At 39.5% G+C, this 18974-nt stretch overlaps 1 protein-coding gene across 4 annotated transcripts in view; it reads left to right on the forward strand.

Moving 5' to 3' along the window:
* Positions 1–18974, forward strand: part of HSDL2 (hydroxysteroid dehydrogenase like 2) — a 64028-nt gene that overhangs the window by 43028 nt on the left and 2026 nt on the right. The window contains exons 9-11 of one of the 4 annotated variants that reach the window (XM_064579199.1): positions 4401–4550; positions 7416–7544; positions 7638–7688. In XM_064579199.1, the coding sequence (XP_064435269.1) occupies positions 4401–4550; positions 7416–7544; positions 7638–7688 (330 nt within the window). Of the gene's footprint in view, positions 1–4400; positions 4551–7415; positions 7545–7637; positions 7689–16983; positions 17046–18974 lie in introns of all 4 variants that reach the window. The other 3 variants (XM_045882940.3, XM_064579200.1, XM_045882939.3) reach the window with 3 other exon arrangements.

Genomic DNA, 18974 nt, shown 5'->3' on the forward strand with positions numbered 1-18974 from the left:
CTAAGTCCTTTGCATTCATTGTCTCATTTAACACTTATGAAACTACAAGTCAAGTGTTATTATCTTCATTTTACATCTGAGATCATGTGGGTGGCAGAAGCAGGATTTAAATTCATAGTTCTCCAATTGCAAAGCCCATAACCTTAACCAGTAGATTTAAATTGCTTTTCTAACTCCCGAATACTTTAAAGTCCTTTAAATTAGCATATTTCCCCCCAGTAATCCAATTTATTAATTTGTAATGAGGAGTTGCCATCTCATGGACTAAGCGTGTAGTTGCTATGATCAGCTATTCTCTCCCTTGGGTCATAATGACAGGGAACAGAATCATAATCAGAAGGTTGTTTCATGACCGTGGAATCAGAACAAGAGAGGTTAAATAAGTAAAATGTAAGATAAATGTTTATTAGCATCAAATTTCAATAGGAGTGATTTTGCCTTTGGGATCAGAATATGTCAAGTGCGTTGCTGCAATCCATATATCCATCTCCACATGAGGGATACCCTCATCCTTGAGGTCACAATACTCACATTCCTTTGGCTAAAGCTTCTCTTCCCCATATGATGCTGGAGAGAGCATTTGCTACTGTAGCTCTCTTGTCCCTATTCTTCCTCGTTCATTGCAATTCTATTCAGTATTTTCTGTAGATATATTAATATATTCATATAGGTGATAGTCCAGTATATCTGGCCTGGGATCTAACATCTCTTTCAGGTGACTTTTTAGTCCATATCCACATCCACTCTATGTTGACTTCACACTTCCTCTCTCCGAGGTCTGCGTGTAATCCCTCATTTCTCAAGTGGGAACGGCTCACCTTTCTATTTAATAATCCTATTTGATTGCACCTTTTCTGGTTATTTGTGCTGTGTGTATTTGTTTTATATAATGTATTTGTAACTGTGAAGTATAAACTATGCACATAACTTCAAATTCATGGTTTTTCTCATATTAAAAACAATACTGTCGTTTTTTCATTGATCTCCCCTCCTGGCACCACCGCGTTGCAATGCAGGGAGCCCACAGATTCTTATTTGTTGGTTCAGTTTATTGTTGTTGTTGCTGTTGTTGTTGTTTTTCTTTAGTTCTAGTTTTAATTGCTTCTGTTACAGTTGTTCTGGGTTCTCCCCAGAAACACTTATTCTTAGCCTGGCTGTCCTTTTCCTTTACCCTGTAGTTGTCACCATCTTTTCTTATTTCTATCTTACGGTTCTTTGCTTCTGTGTTCTGGGAGACCTTTTCAAGTTTGAACTCTACTGATAAGACTTTGACAGGGTGCCGGCCTGGCTCAGTCGGTAGAGCACGTGACTCTTGATCTTGGGGTTGTGAATTGAGGCCCACGTTGGGCGTGGAGCCTCCATTAAAAAAAGACTTTTGCCACTTTCATCTCTTCCCTATGGCCTATAATGTTTATTTTAATTTTGCTGTTGTATGTTTTGTTTCTCATGTTCCCTATTTCCTTTTTCATTTTATTCCATTGGCTTTTCATCCCAGCCAGTTATATATGACTCTGTGCCCCTGTTTCATAGAGTTTTCATGTGGAGGAATCCTTGTGAGTTTCATAGTAAATTATTTTTAGAGATAGGTTGTTTTCTCTTCAGGATAATTTTCCTTTACCTTGTGGTACATTGTTTTTCATGGGCATCAGGTTATTTTTTTCCCCCTGTTAATTCATCTTCATATTAGGAGCTATCTCTAGAGCTAGCAGAGCCAGATGACAGAGATGCGTAGCTTGCTTTTGGCTCCACTCCTTGTCCATCTGGTGGAATTCCTTTCTCAAAGCTGTAGCTTCTGTTGTGGTACCTGTTAGGCATATAGCTAGTGCCAGTGTGCAAGACTGACATGGGACCTTCTTTTACTTCCTACTGTCCCCTGCGTGCCCTGCTCCCAGGGTTCTTCCCCTCCCCATTTTTATCCATCATGCTTTGAGGCATGTACTTTGCAGGATGAACCACTATCAAGGCTCCCTCTACTGTCTGCTCCTCTGGTATTTGGAAACCACAAGCTTTGAAATTGGATTTGAAAGATGGAGGAGTTCCTAAAAGGTGGCATTATAGAACAGAGGGACAGATCCTAGTCTTCTAGCTGGCACAAGCCCAGAGTCTGGTCCAGTGTTTTAAAAATGCGAAAACTTATCTTCCTTGTTTAGGTGAGCAGAGCTATTCTTTCTCTGAGATCTTTCAGGAAGCAAAGCATAGGCATTCCTGTGTTCTTCGGCTGACTCTGTCTACTTTAGAGTTACTGAACATTTCTTCCTAGATTCTGACCGTAGATTGTGAGTCTAGGTGATGTTTAGTATTTGTTCACATGTTTATATTTATTTAAGTGTGAAGTTAGGAGAGGCTATGACAGGGGCTGCTGGCCATGTATCTTTTCTTGTTGTTGTTACTGAAATGTTCTTTCTCAGTAAAGCTTACATATTTGTAGTCTAATGACAGTACCTTTCAAATATACTACTGATTTGTTTTTTGTCTCCTGCAGTTTTATTCTCTTGTGAAGAGTCATCAGGCCATGTCTAAATATTCCAGGTGATAAATTATGCAATTTACATAAAAAACTTTAAAGATTTTGCTGTGATCTCTTTGACACCACAGGCTTCTGGGGGACTTGTTATGTCCTCTTCCTTGACCTAGGTGATGATGACACAGTATAGTCACTTACTGATAACTTCTTAAAAATTTATTGAAGTATAGTTGACACAGAGTATTACATTAGTTTCAGGTGTACAACATAGTGATTGGACAACTCTATACGTTATGCTGTGCTCAGCACAAGTGTAGCCACCATATGTCACCATACAGCGTTATTACAATACCATCGACTGTATTCCCTATGTTGCACCTTTTATTCCTGTGACTTACTCATTCCGTAACTGAAAAGCCTGTACCTTTCACTCCCCTTGACCCTTTCTGCCCATCCCCCAATTCCTCTGAGAACTTTCTGAGCTGTATACTTATGGTCATGGTTCATACATGTTGCCCATCAATAAAAAGCAGCACCATGCCAAGGGCAAGGCAGTCAGGGTTGTTTGCTCTGGGTGTAGGCAGTAAAGGGGTGCACTATCTGTAATGAATTTAAAAATAATAACAAATTGACTCCAGGTTTTTTAAAAAGTGTGTATCTTCTTTGCTCCATTGGATCTTGAGGATTTCATCGTTAATATCTGTTTGGATTTTAACTTGTAAGAAGAGAAGGATTTTATTGTTTTTGTCTGTCTCTGGAATCATCATAGTGAAAAGTAATTTATATCCAGCAAATTTGGGATACTTTTATATTGCTTCTGTTGTACCATGGAGTATCTTTATGCTATCAGTTAGATTTCATTTAATAACCTTTGGTGAGTTATATTGGACAGTATGGCTGGGTATAAGTTGAGTTGGGAAGTAGATGGAGAGTTAAATTTCAGCCTAGGGCACAGATTGGCCTTGGAGTTAATTTAATTAATGAATTGTTCTCAACTTGTTTCTGGGGCAACTGCCAAACTACCCACAAGTGGTTCCCAGAGGATGAATAAAGGAACAGAGGTTGGTATTGAGGGACAGCTTCATGCTATGGGAATTGTCCTATGGACTGCAGATCCCCTGGCACATTATGTGCTGAATGGTTATGGCTAGTGGGTTAAGTGGATACAAGTTGAAAAATACTGTAATTCCCCTGGCCTTGTGTTTCTTGGCAGGGGGGGCTTTCGTGAGGCTGATAGTCTCACCTCCCTCTTCATCCAGTGGGAGGAACCATGAGGCTGATGAAATTGGAAGAGGAAATGACTGTGTGGTTTAGACTGTTGTGAAGGTTCTTTCTTTCTGAGCAGGTTTTCCCTGTTCTTCACATGATCTTTACTTTCAAAGGCATTTCTAAGCCCTGATGGGAGGAAGCAGGTTCAATCCAGGGATGAAGGAACTAAGTTTAGTTTAGAGGCAAAGTTATCAGGAAGTTCACTTGATTGTTGATTCAAGCTACAATCTCCAATTCAGCTTTATTGATTTACATGGTTGATGTTCTGATCTCCAGTGTCTCTTTTCTCATTTGGTTTTAGAACTCGGAGGGGGTAATAAAGGAGTGATTAATTATTACTCCTAAAAGTGTGTTTAGGTCTGTTTTAAAAAAACAAACAAAAAAGCCACTACAGTTTAGTAGTGGTTTGGATTTTTTTTAACCTAATCTGAGAGTCAGCCTTTTACTTGGAGAGTATAAACCATTTACATTTGTAATCATAACTAATGCGTTTGGATGTTATTCCATCAATTTGATTTATGCCTTTTGATGTCACCAAATGTATTTAAAGTCATTTTTGTCAAACAAGTCTAGTTGGTGGCAAGTCTTTTCTGCTAATTAATTAATTCTGTGTGTGGCCTTATACTGCCCAGGCTTTCAAACCATTTATATCAATAATATTTTACAGATGCTGTTCCGGAATTGAAAGAAGAGAAGTCACAGCCACCACCAAAACCACGTTCTGGAGCCGTGGCAGAAACATTTAGAATTGTTAAGGACTCTCTCAATGATGACGTTGTTAAAGCCACTCAAGCGATTTATCAGTTTGAGCTCTCAGGTAAGGAGGATATCTGGGAACGTGGTGCTTTTATGAAATAAAGTAGGATATTTCCCTCAGAAGAAAATCAGCTTCCAATAGCAATCACCTTGATAGTTGGCTGTATCCAGAACCCTTAACCCTAGAATGTAGACATTCAAGAATAGCAAATAACTACTGATTTATATTTTTTAAGTTAATATCAGTGCATATGGACACATGTAACATAAAATCTCATTACATAGACTTCCAGTGTTAAATAAATTTTTGGCATATGTAGTTGAGAGAAAATCCTACTTAGGAGGGCATATGGATCATGACATATGGTGTAATACAGTAATGTATCATCAGCCACGGCACCTTGCCATTTTTATCTTTGAAATTAATCAAGTCAGTCTGCATGTAGTCAGCTGAAATTATTCAAGTCAGTCTGCATGTAGTCAGCGTTTTCAAACTTATCAATATTTTTCTTCTCAACATAGTATTAACACATATTAATGATAGCTTTAAGAACTAGCTACTTCAGTCCCATTGAATGCAAACTTTGACATTATCGGTTTTTTCCTTTGTCTCCTCTGTTTCCTCTCTTCTTCCTTTTTTCTCCTTAGCGCCCATGGTCCATTGCTTTAATCATTCTCTTGCCTGTATCCTAAATTTCCTGGCCTTTTTGTACTTATGTCACCACCTATCAAAAGTCTAGTCCTGGGACGCCTGGGTGGCTCAGTTGGTTAAACGACTGCCTTCGGCTCAGGTCATGATCCTGGAGTCCCGGGATCGAGTCCCACATTGGGCTCCCTGCTCAACGGGGAGTCTGCTTCTCCCTCTGACCCTCCCCCCCTCTCATGAGCTCTCTCTCTCTCAAATAAATAAATAAAAAATCTTTAAAAAAAAAAAAGCCTAGTCCCGGATGAATCACACTATCTGACTGTCCCACAGTTGCATCCAGGCTGCTCCGTACTCCTGGGGAAATGGAAAAAACCCATCACGCTACCAGTAGATCTGTATGAGTAGACATTCATCATCGCCCTTCTTCATCTGGGGTCTCAGTGTGCCTCAGAATTCTGTATTTCTGTGGTCAGCTTCCTGCCTCATTTTCCACAGTGACTATTTTAACACTTCCCAGTGCTCCACAAATGTCCCATCTCTCCCTTCACCACTTCCCTGCCAGTTTCAGCAGATAACCCCACCTCCTCTTTCACAGAGATAATAGAAACTGGCAGACAAAGTGCTTCAGCTTCCTGTCCTCTGATACCGAATCAGCTGTTAATGAGCATCGTTCTTTCTTCCTTCCCAATAGAATAGAGCTCAGCTCTAGATTTATGCATCTCAAGCTTTAATGTTCATAGTGATCATCTGGGACCCTGCTAAAATGCAGAGTCTGATTCAGCATGTCTCAGGTAGGGTCTGAATTCTGCATTTCTGACAGGGCTGCAGTCCACAGATTGCACTTTGAGTAGCAAAGTTGTAGATCCCATTTCCTGTGGCCTCCTAAGGGACTTTGTGCTGTTAATTATGCCTTCTCTCTCACCTGCGTATGCTGCAGCCTGCTTTCTGGTGATAATTTAACATTCTCAAAGTCTATTTCATCTTTAAAACAAAACACAACGCCCCCAACCCCACTTCTTACCCCCACCATTCCTCTCCCTTTCAGAGCCAAACTTCTTTTCATCTAGAGTTCACTCTACTCAGGTATCGCATTTCTCCATTCCGCTGAATTATGCTATTACCAAGGTCCTGGGTGACCTCTTTATCATCAGTGGGCCTTTGTCATTCTTACCTTGTCACCACTCTACGGCATTTGAAGTTGTTGACTGCTCTTGCCTTCTGGAAAGGCTCCCGCCCTTGGCTTCCCTGGCAGCAGCTCTCCTTGCTTTCCTCCTTTGTCTGTAATCATCCTTGTCAGTTACAGACTTGCCCTAGGAAACCTCAGTCACTCACACAGCTTCAGTGACCATAGGCAGTGATTACTTACATATCTATATTTCTAGCCTCGTCAGACGTCATTTGACATTTTCACTTGGTTGTCACAAAGATGCCTCCATCTGAAAATGTCTAAAACAGCTCACCATTCCCAACACCTGGCTCAGACACTGCCTATTCAATCTGCTCTTCTCAGTAGTCCTCTCTCAGGACAAAATACAGCCATACTGACCTGGTTTCCTGAGCCAAAAACTGGCAAATCATTTCTTATGCACTCTCCGTCCCTTTTCCTCATCATATTCATTTACTGAGTCTTGTGTTTCTGCTTTGAAGTTACCTCTCAAATATGCCTACTTCTCCCCAATCCCACCGCCACAATCCTGATCCAGGCACACATCCTCAAGTTCCCAAACTACCCAAACACCATCCTAACTTGCCTTTTGCATCCTCTTTATCCCTCTCCAATATATTCTCCACACTGCTCTTAGGGTGATCTATTTAAAATACCAGCCTTATGTCATTCTCCTTCCATGGCATATCCCTTAGGATGAAGTCAGTGAATCTTTCAGATGGCCCACTACCCCCTACGTCTGGGCTGCTTCATGAGCTCATCTCATGCCACTCTTCATTCTCTTTCTACCTTCAGTCCTCCTGCACTGTTTTCAGTTCCTCATCTGGCTAATTCTTACCTGACTTTTCAATCTCATCTTCCATGGGGCTTGCCTGACTTCACATTACCCTCTACTTCATCTTGTGTAAGAACCATGTTACTCCAGGGTCTTCAGAGCCTAGACCAGTGCCTGGCATGGAAGTACTTAATCAATATTTACTGAATTTAATAGAGGCCCAAGGGTTTTAACCTGGAAAACAGCATTATGTAAAATTATTCTAACTGTAGCAGTTACTAAGTTTAAGAAGAATGGGGCTTCTTTGGCATTTTTTTCTATATCTTTGTATTTTGTGTAGGTGAAGATGGTGGAACGTGGTTTCTTGATCTTAAAAGCAAAGGTGGGAATGTTGGATATGGAGAGCCCTCTGATCAGGCAGATGTGGTGATGAGTATGTCTACTGATGATTTTGTAAAAATGTTTTCAGGTGAGTTTTCAATTTTATTAATTGACTGATTATTCAAGGAAAATTTACTTCTAACTTCATTCCTCTCCAAATAATCAAGACTTGTGTTTGTAGCCGTAGAATCTGAGTGGCTATTGATGTTAAAGAGCACAAAGTCTTCAGAAGGTGGGTCTTACTGTTTGGTAAGTTCTGACTGTTCAGCCAACAAGTGGGAAGTCGAAGTCAGAATTTCCTTTTTTCGTGACTGAGAAGCCCATAAGATAATCTTGGAAATAGAGAGGTAATTCAAAAGGACTCCTAGGTGGACTTTATTTCTACTAGTTGGACTAAGATAGCCCTTCCAATAACACCTGGGACACAGGAAGTGCTGAACTCAGCTGCACCTCATTTATTGAGAGTAAGGTTCTGCTTTGATCTTGCCATGACTGTAATAGGAAACAGGGGCCCTCTCCTGTGGCCCCATGATCCTGCTTTCTGTGAAATCCTTAACCAAGAGAACCTTTTGCATAGTTTTCTGTTCTGCCTGTGTACCTCTAACTATGCCAGAGAATTTTAAGGGAATCTTTTCTATTTTCTACTCTTAGAATACTACTCAAATGGTAATTATCACATGTATTTATTAGAAACAACACTTTAAACTAAGACATTATAACATTCTAATAAAAAAAATTCACTTAGTGATCTATAAATGTAATTCATTCTTTGTTCTGCTTTAATCTTCATAAATTGAAGATCACAGTGTACTCTGTGCCATCTAGATCTTGCTTTCCAGTTCCTTTTTTTTTTTTTGAGATTTTATTCATTTATTTTTGAGAGAGAGCATGCATGAGCGGGGAGGAGGGGCAGAGGGACAAGCAGACTCCCCGCTGAGCAGGGAGCTGGATGCGGGACTCGATCCCAGGACCACAGGATCCTGACCTGAGCCGAAGGCAGACGCCCAACCCACTGAGCCACCCAGGCCCCCATTGCTTTCCAGTTCTAATCCAGGATGCTAATGGCCTACATATTATCTGAGCCAGTCTGTGTATGTTACTAATCATTGAGGTCTCTTCAACTTTTCCTTTTTTTTTTTTTTTAAAGATTTATTTATTTTAGAGTGCGAGAATGGGGGTGGGAGCAGAAGGAGAGAATCTTCAAGCAGACTCCCCGCTGAGCGCAGAGCCCAGTGCAGAGCTCAGTTTCACAACCCATGAGATCATGACCTGAGCTAAAACCAAGAGTCAGACACTTAACTGATTGAGCCCCCAAGCGCCCGACCTTTTTTTTTTTTTGTACAGTAGTATTAAATAACTCATGGTACAAAATCAGAAAATACACTTAAAAAAAAGCAAAATAAAGGTACTTCTTTTTTTAATTTATTTTATTTATTTATTTATTTTAAAGATTTTATTTATTTATTTGACAGAGAGAGACACAGCGAGAGAGGAGATACAAGCAGGGGGAGTGGGAGAGGGAGAAGCAGGCTTCCCGCAGAGCAGGGAGCCCGATGCGGGGCTCAATCCCAGGACCCTGGGACCATGACCTGAGCCGAAGGCAGATGCTTAACGACTGAGCCACCCAGGCGCCCCAATACTTCTTTTTTTTAAATATTTATTTTTATTTATTTTTTTAAGATTTTATTTATTCATTTGACAGAGAGAGACACAGCGAGAGAGGGAACACAAGCAGGGGGAGTGGGAGAGGTAGAAGCAGCTTCCCACTGAGCAGGGAGCCCGATGCAGGGCTCAATCCCAGGACCCTGGAATCATGACCTGAGCCAAAAGCAGACGCTTAACGACTGAGCCACCCAGGTGCCCCTATTTATTTATTTTTTAAGATTTTATTTATTTATTTATTTATTAGAGAGAGAGAGCATGGGTAGGGGAGAGGGGCAGAGGGAGAGGGAGAAGCAGACTCCCCGCTGAGCAAGGAGCCCAATGTGGGACTCCATCCCAGGATCCTGGGATCGTGACCTGAGCCAAAGGCAGCCGCTTAACCAACTGAGCCACCCAGGCACCCCAAGATTTATTTATTTTAGAGAGAGAGAGAGAGTGCATGAACAGGGGGAGGGGCACAGGGAGAGGGAGAGAGAATCTCAAGCAGACTCCCCACTGAGTGTGGAGCCTGACACGGGGCTCAATCCCAGGACCCTGAGATCATGACCTGAGCTAAAATCAAGAGTCAGCCGCCTACCTGACTGAGCCACCCAAGTACCCCTAAGCAAAATAAAGATACTTCTTTATCACACTACTGAGAAATCAACCATTAGTTGATTTTGGTTTAGAGTCATATATTTCTGTGAATGTATATAAATATACACGTGTGCTTATAAAAACAGGATTATAGCATTACTGCTGTTTGGCAGTCTTTTTCACTTATACATTATAACATCTTTCAATGTTAATAATTATCTCTTTAGTCATTTTCAGTAGTGTCTTTAGTGTTTTAGTATTCCAACAACTATGTCCTCATAAAACTTAAAGTGCTTTGGACATAGCTAGATGCTCAGTAAATGTTGGCAAATTTATATTTTATAAATAATATTTTGGACTTAAAGATCATTTAAAATAAAAATTGTCAATTTCTAAACTGAAATAACAATAATTATAGCTAATATGCATTGTATGATTGCTATGAGTTGAGCAGTACTCCAGGGGTGGAGTTGTTAAGTGTCTGCCTTCGGCTCAGGTCATGATCCCAGGGTCCGGGGATCAAGCCTCACATTGGGCTCCCTGCTTAGCGGGGAGCCTGCTTCTCCCTCTCCCACTCCCCCTGCTTGTGTTCCCTCTCTTGCTGTGCCTCTGTCAAATAAATAAATAAAATCTTAAAACAAAACAAAACAACAATACTCCAAACAGTGCTTGGAGATAAAATATTTTCTCCATTTTACAAAAATGGAAACTGAGACACCAATGGATTAATCAAGGTCACATAGTGAAGAAATGTTGAAGCCAAAATTTGAATCCAAGCTAACTCTTGGGCTCATGCTCTTTTAATCATTATGCTACTCTGCCCTCCAAAGGTGAGAGTCAAATGACTAATTTATATTTTATTTATGTATCATTAACCTGTAGTAATGGGCTTTCCATTTATATCTTTCTGTGAATGTGCTCCTGGATTGACTAGGGGAAGTCAGTCAGATAAATGAGTAACTTAAAAAAATATTCTTACCTGGTTTCTTATAGCGACAGTGAGTTTACTTCTGCTTCTTATGTCCTTTTGTTCCTACTCTTGATCCCATCTGCTTTCCTTTGAAGGGGCACAATTTAGACCTTATATCCTGGTATGGTTTCTCTTTTAAGAAACCATAGCCATTTCTGACCTAATTTATATAGTGGATATTTTATAAATAGAAAAACTTGAAGCAACTAGTGATCATCTAATCAAAATCTCCTTTTGGCCAGTAGAGGCCACTGTAGGGTTGAGCATTAGAATAGAAAGGAAATAAATTGTACAAGATCACCTGTTTAATATATAGGGAGGAGATAGGATATTGTGCTTACTAGCTATTTTAAAGTTATTTTTTAAACAGTTTTATTGAGGGATAGTTTACATATCATAAAATCCACCCAGTATAAGGGTTAAACATGATTTTTAGTAGATTTATAGAGTTGTACACCCATCACTTACAATCCAGTTTGAGAAATTTCCATCACGCCAGAAAATTCTCTCATGTCTCATTGTAATCATTCCCCATTTTTACCCTCAGCTAGCCAAACACTGATTTGCTTTTTGTCTCTATAGATTTCTGAATAGTTGATGTAAATGCAATCAAACAGTATATAGTCTTTTGTATCTGGCATCACTTACCATAAGGCTTTTGAGATTCATCCATTCATGTTGTAGCATGTATCAGTAGTTCAGTTCCTTTTTATTGCTGAATAGTATTCGACTGTATGGATATACTACATATTATTTATCCACTCACCAGATGGTGGACATTTGGATTATTTTAAGTTTTGGGCTATTATGAATAATGCTGCTCTGCGTATGGTCATACATGTATTTGGGTGGATGTATATTTTCATTTCTCTTAGATAGATTCCTAAGAGTGGAATTGCTGGGTCATATGGTAAGTAGAAAACTTTTGAGAAACTGCCAAACCATTTGCTAAAGTGGCTGTACTAATTTTACCTTCTCATTAGTAATGTATGAAGGTTCCAGTTTCTCCAAATTCTCACCGAAACTTATTAATGTTGTTTTTTTTTTTACAGCTTTATTGAGGTATACTTGACAAAAACTATATATATTTAAGGTATAAAACAGAATGACTGGATACATATAAATACATTGTTAAATAACTATAATCAAGCTAATTAACACATTCATCATCCTACATTTTAAGATCTACTCTTAGCAAATTTCAAATATGCAATACAGTATTATTAACTATAGTCATAATGCTGTACATTAGATCCCCAGGAATTATTCATCTTATAGCTGAAAGTTTGTACCCTTTGACCAACATCTCCCCATTTCTCTCACTCCCAACTCCTGGCAACCACCATTTTACTCTCTGCTCCTGGATTCCACTAAAAGTGAGATCATGCAGTATTTGTCTTTCTGGGTCTAGGTTCATCCATGTTGTCACAAACATTAGTGTCTTTGATATTATAGCCATTCCGGTGAGTGTGTGGTGATATCTTATTGTGACTTTGTATTTCCTTAATGTTGAGCATCTTTCCATGTGCTTAATAGCTATTTACATTGATGAACTGTTCAAAACTTTTGCTCATCTTTAAATTGACTTGTCTTGGGGGCGCCTGGGTGGCTCAGTTGGTTAAGCGACTGCCTTCGGCTCAGGTCATGATCCTGGAGTCCCTGGATCGAGTCCCTGGATCGAGTCCCACGTCGGGCTCCCTGCTCAGCGGGGAGTCTGCCTCTCTCTCTGACCCTCCCCCCTCTCATGCTCTCTATCTCATTCTCTCTCTCAAATAAATAAATAAAATCTTAAAAAAAAAAAAATAAATAAATAAATTGACTTGTCTTTTTATTATTAAATTGCAAAATTCTTTATAAATTCTAGATGCATGTGATTTGCAAATATTTTCTCTCAGTCTGTGTGACTTATCTTTTCATTTTCTTGATGTCTTTTGAGTTACAAAAGTTTTTTAGAATTGATAAAGGCTAATCCATCAATTCTTTCTTTTATGGTTCATGCTTTTTCCCCGAAGTATTTCATTCTTTATGCTATTGTGAATGGAATTATTGTCTTTAATTTTATTTTTGAATTATCTGTTCCTAGTATACATAAATACAGTTAATTTTTTTGTATTGATTTTATATCCTGCGAAAAATCAGTGAAGCCGTTTGGACCTGGGATTTTTTTGTGGGAAAATTTTAATTAATTCAATTTATTGTTATATGTAACAGTAGCTTTTATTTTTTTAACAGCTTTATTGAGGAATAATTCACATACCATACAATTCATCCATTTAAAGTGTACAGTTAAATAGTTCTTAGCCTATTCACAGATATTTGCAACCAGCACCACAGTTGCTTTTAGAACGTTTTCATCACCTCACAAAGAAACCCCATACCCGTTAGCTGTTAACCCCATATCTCCCATCAGCCTGCCTTCAGCTCTAAGCAACCATTGATCTACTTTTTGTCTCTATAGATTTCCCTTTTCTGGACTTTGATATGAACAGAATAGTGGGCTCATGTTTTCATTTCTTTTGCAATGCTGGCTCATGTGGTAAATCTCTGTTTAACTCTTTGAAGAACTGCTAGATTTTTCCACGGCAGCTATACCATTGACATTCCTACTAGCAGTGTATGAAGGTCTCTATTTCTTTGTATTCTTGCCTTACCAGCACTCCTTATTTTTGTTTTTGTTTTAATAGCCATCCTAGTGGGTGTGAAGTGATACCGCATTGTGGTTTTGATTTGCATTTTCCTAATGACTAATGATGTGTTCAGCATTTTTTCATGTGCTTGTTGGTTACATGTACATCTTCCTTGAAGAAATATCTGTTTGGGTCCTTTGCACATTTTAATTGGGTTGTCTTTTTTTTTACTGAGTTTTAAGAATTCTTTATATATTCCAGATACAAAGTGGATATCCTTTATGAAGTGTATTATTTGCAGATATGTTTTCTCAGTTTTTTGGGTTATCTTTTCACTTTTTTGATGATATAGTTTGAAACACAAAAGTTTTAGAATTTGATGAAGTCCAATTTGTAGTTTTTTTTCCTTTGTTGCTTGTGCTTTTTCATGGTCATATCTAAGAATTTTTGTGAAACCTAAGTTTTAAAGATTTGTGATTCACTTTTTTTTGAGGGTTTTTTTTTTTTTTTGAAAGAGAGAGAGTTGAGGGGGCAGAGGGAGAGGAAGAGAGAGAATTTTTTTTTTTAAGATGTTATTTATTTATTTGAGAGAGAGCATGAGTGGGGAAGAGGGGCAGAGGGAGAAGCAGACTCCCCTAGCAGGGAGCCCAAGGTAGGCCTTGATCACAGGACCCAAGATCATGACCTGAGCCGAAGGCAGCCGCTTAACCAACTGAGCCATCCAGGGGCCCTGAGAGAGAATCTTAAGCAGAACCCACACCCAGCACAGAGCCCAACATGGGATTCGATCTTACAACCCTGAGATCATGACCTGACTGAAAATTAAGAGTCAGATACTTAACCAACTGAACCATCCAGGCACCCGAGAGGGTTTGTATTTTTATTTTTTTAAAGATTTATTTATTTATTTTAGAGAACAAAGCGGGGAGGGGCAGAGGGAGAGGGAGAGAGAAACTCAAGCAGGTCCGTGCTGAGCGTGAACCCAACGTGGGACTCAGTCTCACAACCCCAAGGTCACGACCTGAGCCAAAACCATGAGTCTGACATTTAATTGACTGCACCACCCAGGTACCCCTTTTTATTTTTTTAAGATTTTATTTTTATTTATTTATTATTTTTAGTTTGTTTTTTTTTTTTAATTTATTTGACAGAGAGAGGCAGCGAGAGAGGGAACACAGCAGGGGGAGTGGGAGAAGGAGAAGCAGGCTTCCTGCAGAGCAGGGAGCCCAATGCAGGGCTCGATCCCAGGACCCTGGGATCATGGCCTGAGCTGAAGGCAGATGCTTAATGACTGAGCCACCCAGGCGCCCCAAGATTTTATTTTTTAAAATAATCTCTACACCCAACATGGAACTCAAACTTACAACCCCGAGATCAGGAGTTGCATACTCTTCTGACTGAGCCAGCCTGGCGCCCCTTTTTTGAGGGTTTTTAGATTTAACTCTCATAGTTGGGTCTCTGACCCATTTTGAGCTAATATATATATATATGGTGTGAAGTAGAAGCCCAACTTCATTTGTTTGCATGTGGATATCCAGTTATCCCAGCACCATTTGTTAAATAGATTATTCTTTTCCCATTGAATGGTCTTGGCAACCTTGTTAAAGATCAGTTGACCATAGATGTTTGGGTTTGTTAAACCCATAAAATATATAGGTAAAGTTAATTTAGAATTACCACATGACCCAGCATTTCCACTCCCATATTCAAAAGAAAATTCTCAAATATATATATATATATATATATATTCATAGCAGCACTATTCACGGTAGCCAAAAGTTGGAAACAACCCAGGTGGTCATCAACAGATGAATCAATAAACAAATTATTTGTGTGTGTCTGTGTGTATAATGAAATATTATTCAGCCATAAAAAGAAATGAAGTACTGATTCATCATACGATGTGGATGAACCTTGAAAACTTAATAAGCGATAAAAGCCTGACAAAAGATCACATATTGTATGAATCCTTTCATATGAAACACTAGAATAGGTAAATTCATAGAGACAGAAAGCTGATTGGTGGTTGCCAGGGTCTAGAAGGAGGGGAACTGTTAGTGCATAGTGGGTACAGGGTTTCCTTTTTGGGGGGATGGAAATGTTTTGGGACTAGATAGAGGTGGTGGTTGTACGACCTTGTGACTGTACTTAAATGCTACTGAATTGTTCACTTTAAAATGGTTAATTTTATGTCATGTGAATTTCACCTCAGTTTTTAAAGTACCTATTTTTATTTTATTAAAAAGTTTTTAAAGTAATCTCTATACCCAACATGGGGTTTGAACGCATGACCCCAAGATCAAGAGTTACACGCTCCACCAACTGAGCCAGCCAAGTTCCCCAAAGTATATATTTTTAAAAGGTGTTCTTTGGGGGCGCCTGGGTGGCTCAGTTGTTAAGCATCTGCCTTCGGCTCAGGTCATGGTCCCAGGGTCCTGGGATCGAGCCCCGCATCGGGCTCCCTGCTCGGCGGGAAGCCTGCTTCTCCCTCTCCCACTCCCTCTGCTTGTGTTCCCTCTCTCGCTCTGTCTCTCTCTGTCAAATAAATAAATCTTAAAAAAAAAAAAAAGGTGTTCTTTGGCCTTTCCTGCTTCCACTGCACAGAGGTGATCACCTTCAGGTCTTTCTGGTGTCTCTTTCATTCTGTAACTCCGCCTATTTCAATATGATCACATTTCTCAATGTTAGATGTATACTTAAGCAATGTTTTGTTTAGATTCACTAATCTAAAGACTGGTAGGTGAGATTTAAGTTCTCTTACAGCACCTTGATTTTGCTTTACCTCCCCCTTACCTATCCCCCCAATATAATTATATTATCATTTTTGCCTAAATCAGTACTCTGTGTTTAAATAATTATGATTCTGGTGTAGTTTGCTGCTGAGTCAAATAGTATACTATTATTATGTTTCCTCTCAGAGGACTTTTCTTTTTCCTAGATATAAATAATTGTCCTATTTTTCCCCCCACTAAAATAGGTATAAAGAAACTAGGCAGAATCTTCCTATGCTCTTCCCACAACCTTTTGATACAATTTTCCACTGCCAAACGTGTCAGATTACCTGTCGGTCTGCTTTTTTCCTGGAGCCCTTTGTCTTGTTATAATAGATAGATAGGCTTATTAAGCCTGCTACACAACTGTGATCCTAGAAATTTTTAACTCTCTCCTGCACTGAATCTCTTTATTTCCTGTGTCCCGTGTTCTTTCTTGGTTTACAACCTCTTTTGGCGGCACACATTCTCCAGTAGCTCCATGAGAAAGGAGATTTATAAGAGATAGTATTTTTTTAGTATCTCAAACTACTTATATTCTGCCAGCACACTGCTTGGCTGGGTAGAGCCTTCTGGGTTGAAACTCATTTTTCTTCAGAATTGTGAAGCCAAGGGGCGCCTGGGTCGTTCAGTCGGTTAAGCGCCTGACTCTTGATTTCGGCTCAGGTCATGATTTCAGGGTTGTGGGATCGAGCCCTGCATTGGTCTCCACACTCAGCGTGGAGTCTTCTGGAGTTTCTTCCCCTCTGCCTCCCCCTCTGCCCCTTCCCCTGCTCACATGCTCTCTCTCTCAAATAAACAAATAAATAGAATCTTAAAAACAAAATAATGAAGCCATTGCTCCATCTTCTAAGATTACCATTGAGAATTTGATACTATTGTTTTTCTTAATCTTTTGTGTCTACCCTCTCTTCTTTCCAGAAGCTTTGGAATCAAAATGCTCTCTTTCTCTATAGTGGTTTGAAATTTCATGATGATGCAAGGTAGTGTGGTCTTTATTCTTTCATTTTCCTGGGTGCTTGATGGACTCCTTGGGAATGTATCTTATATTATTTCTTTGATAGTTCTCTCAGTTCTCACTTTCTGGAGAAAACATTCGATCTTTGATTCAATCTTTGACCATCTCTTTCTCCTATTGCACATGTTTTTATATGACTTTTTTACTTTTGGGGAGATTGATTCACCTTATTTCTACTTACTATCTTTTTTTTTATATAGTAAGGAGAAACTTTATTTGTAAAGAGTATTATGGGGGGGTGCATGGAGAGAGACTTTTGCAGTAGTGGGGGGATGGTAGCAATGAAGAAGATTGACTTCTGTGACCAGAAGATCTGCAAGTGCCTCTTGCCTTTTAATATTATCTCTCAAATTTTTAATTTCTAGGAGTTCACCATTGTGGTCACTGTTTGTTCTTCTCTTATTGCCCCCTTTCCACTCACTGGATCCCATTCCATTCGCCTTCTACTGCTTCTTTCCCTTCCTCTCATTCTCCTCCCATACCCCTTTAAGTCGTCTCCTCTATTTCTCCCTCTTTCCTGTGCTTCTCTTCTTCCCCTTTCTCCAGCATTCTGTTCTTGATACATTGCTGCTGTATCTTCTCTTACCAATACGGACATGAACTGTGGAATTTTTTGTTTGTTTACTTTGTTTTAGCTTTCTTCAGTGCCTGCCAAATGGCTTTTATCTGTTTTTGTTTTTTGTTTTTGTCTCCATTTGATGTCCATTTGTCTTTATAGGCAGGGCTCCATAAAGCTAGTGGAAGCTGTGTATGTGTGAGCAAGGCTTATGGACTGGTGGGTTTCACTGTAGGGTGACAGAACAGGGAGCCAGTTTTTCAGCAGAAGGGCACCCAGATGTCAGTATTTTTGTTTCTGGAGGAGCTGTTCTGTTCCTTTATTATTTTTTTTAAGATTTTATTTATTTATTTAAGAGAGAATGAGAGAGAGAGAGAAAGCACATGAAAGGGAGGAGGGTCAGAGGGAGAAGCAGACTCCCCACTGAGCAGGGAGCCCATTATGGGACTCCATTCCGGGACTCCAGAATCATGACCTGAGCTGAAGGCAGTCACTTAACTAGCTGAGCCACCCAGGCGCCCTGTTCTATTCCTTTAAAGAACAAAGATTTTCCGGTATCTTCTATGTAAATCAAAACTATCCCTTAGTTTATTATTTGTAAATTTAGGTATTTTAACATCACATTTCCATAGAATAATGCGCAGCTATTTATTCATTAAAGAATTGGACTTGATTCTTTCTGTCCCTAAGCAATCTATAGTACTTTGTACAACCCCTACATAGAAGAATTTAAAGGTATTTAATATCTCAACACATATAAATACATTAACCCACACATTTTTTTTTTTTGAGCATCTTGGTGTCTGCTAATTTTTTTTTCTTTTTTTTGTTTATTAATTTATTTATTTTTTATTCTTATGTTAATCCCCATACATTACATCATTAGTTTTAGATGAAGTGTTCCATGATTCATTGTTTGTGCATAACACCCAGTGCTCCATGCAGAATGTGCCCTCCTCAATACCCACCACCAGGCTAACCCATCCTCCCACCCCCCTCCCCTCTAGAACCCTGTTTGTTTTTCAGAGTCCATCGTCTCTCATGGTTTGTCTACCCCTCCGATTTCCCCCGCTTCATTCTTCCCCTCCCGCTACCTTCTTCTTTTTTTTTTTTTCTTAACATAGATTGCATTATTTGTTTCAGAGGTACAGATCTGAGATTCAACAGTCTTGCACAATTCACAGCGCTTACCAGAGCACATACCCTCCCCAGTGTCTATCACCCAGTCACCCCATCCCTCCCACCCCACCCCCCACTCCAACAACCCTCAGTTTGATTCCTGCGATTAAGAATTCCTCATATCAGTGAGATCATATGATACATGTCTTTCTCTGTTTG

The sequence above is a fragment of the Mirounga angustirostris genome, unplaced genomic scaffold (assembly GCF_029215605.1).
Source record: "Mirounga angustirostris isolate CCGP_5_RB_7025 unplaced genomic scaffold, mMirAng1.0.hap1 SCAF_15, whole genome shotgun sequence".
NCBI classification, from domain to species: Eukaryota; Metazoa; Chordata; class Mammalia; order Carnivora; family Phocidae; genus Mirounga; species Mirounga angustirostris.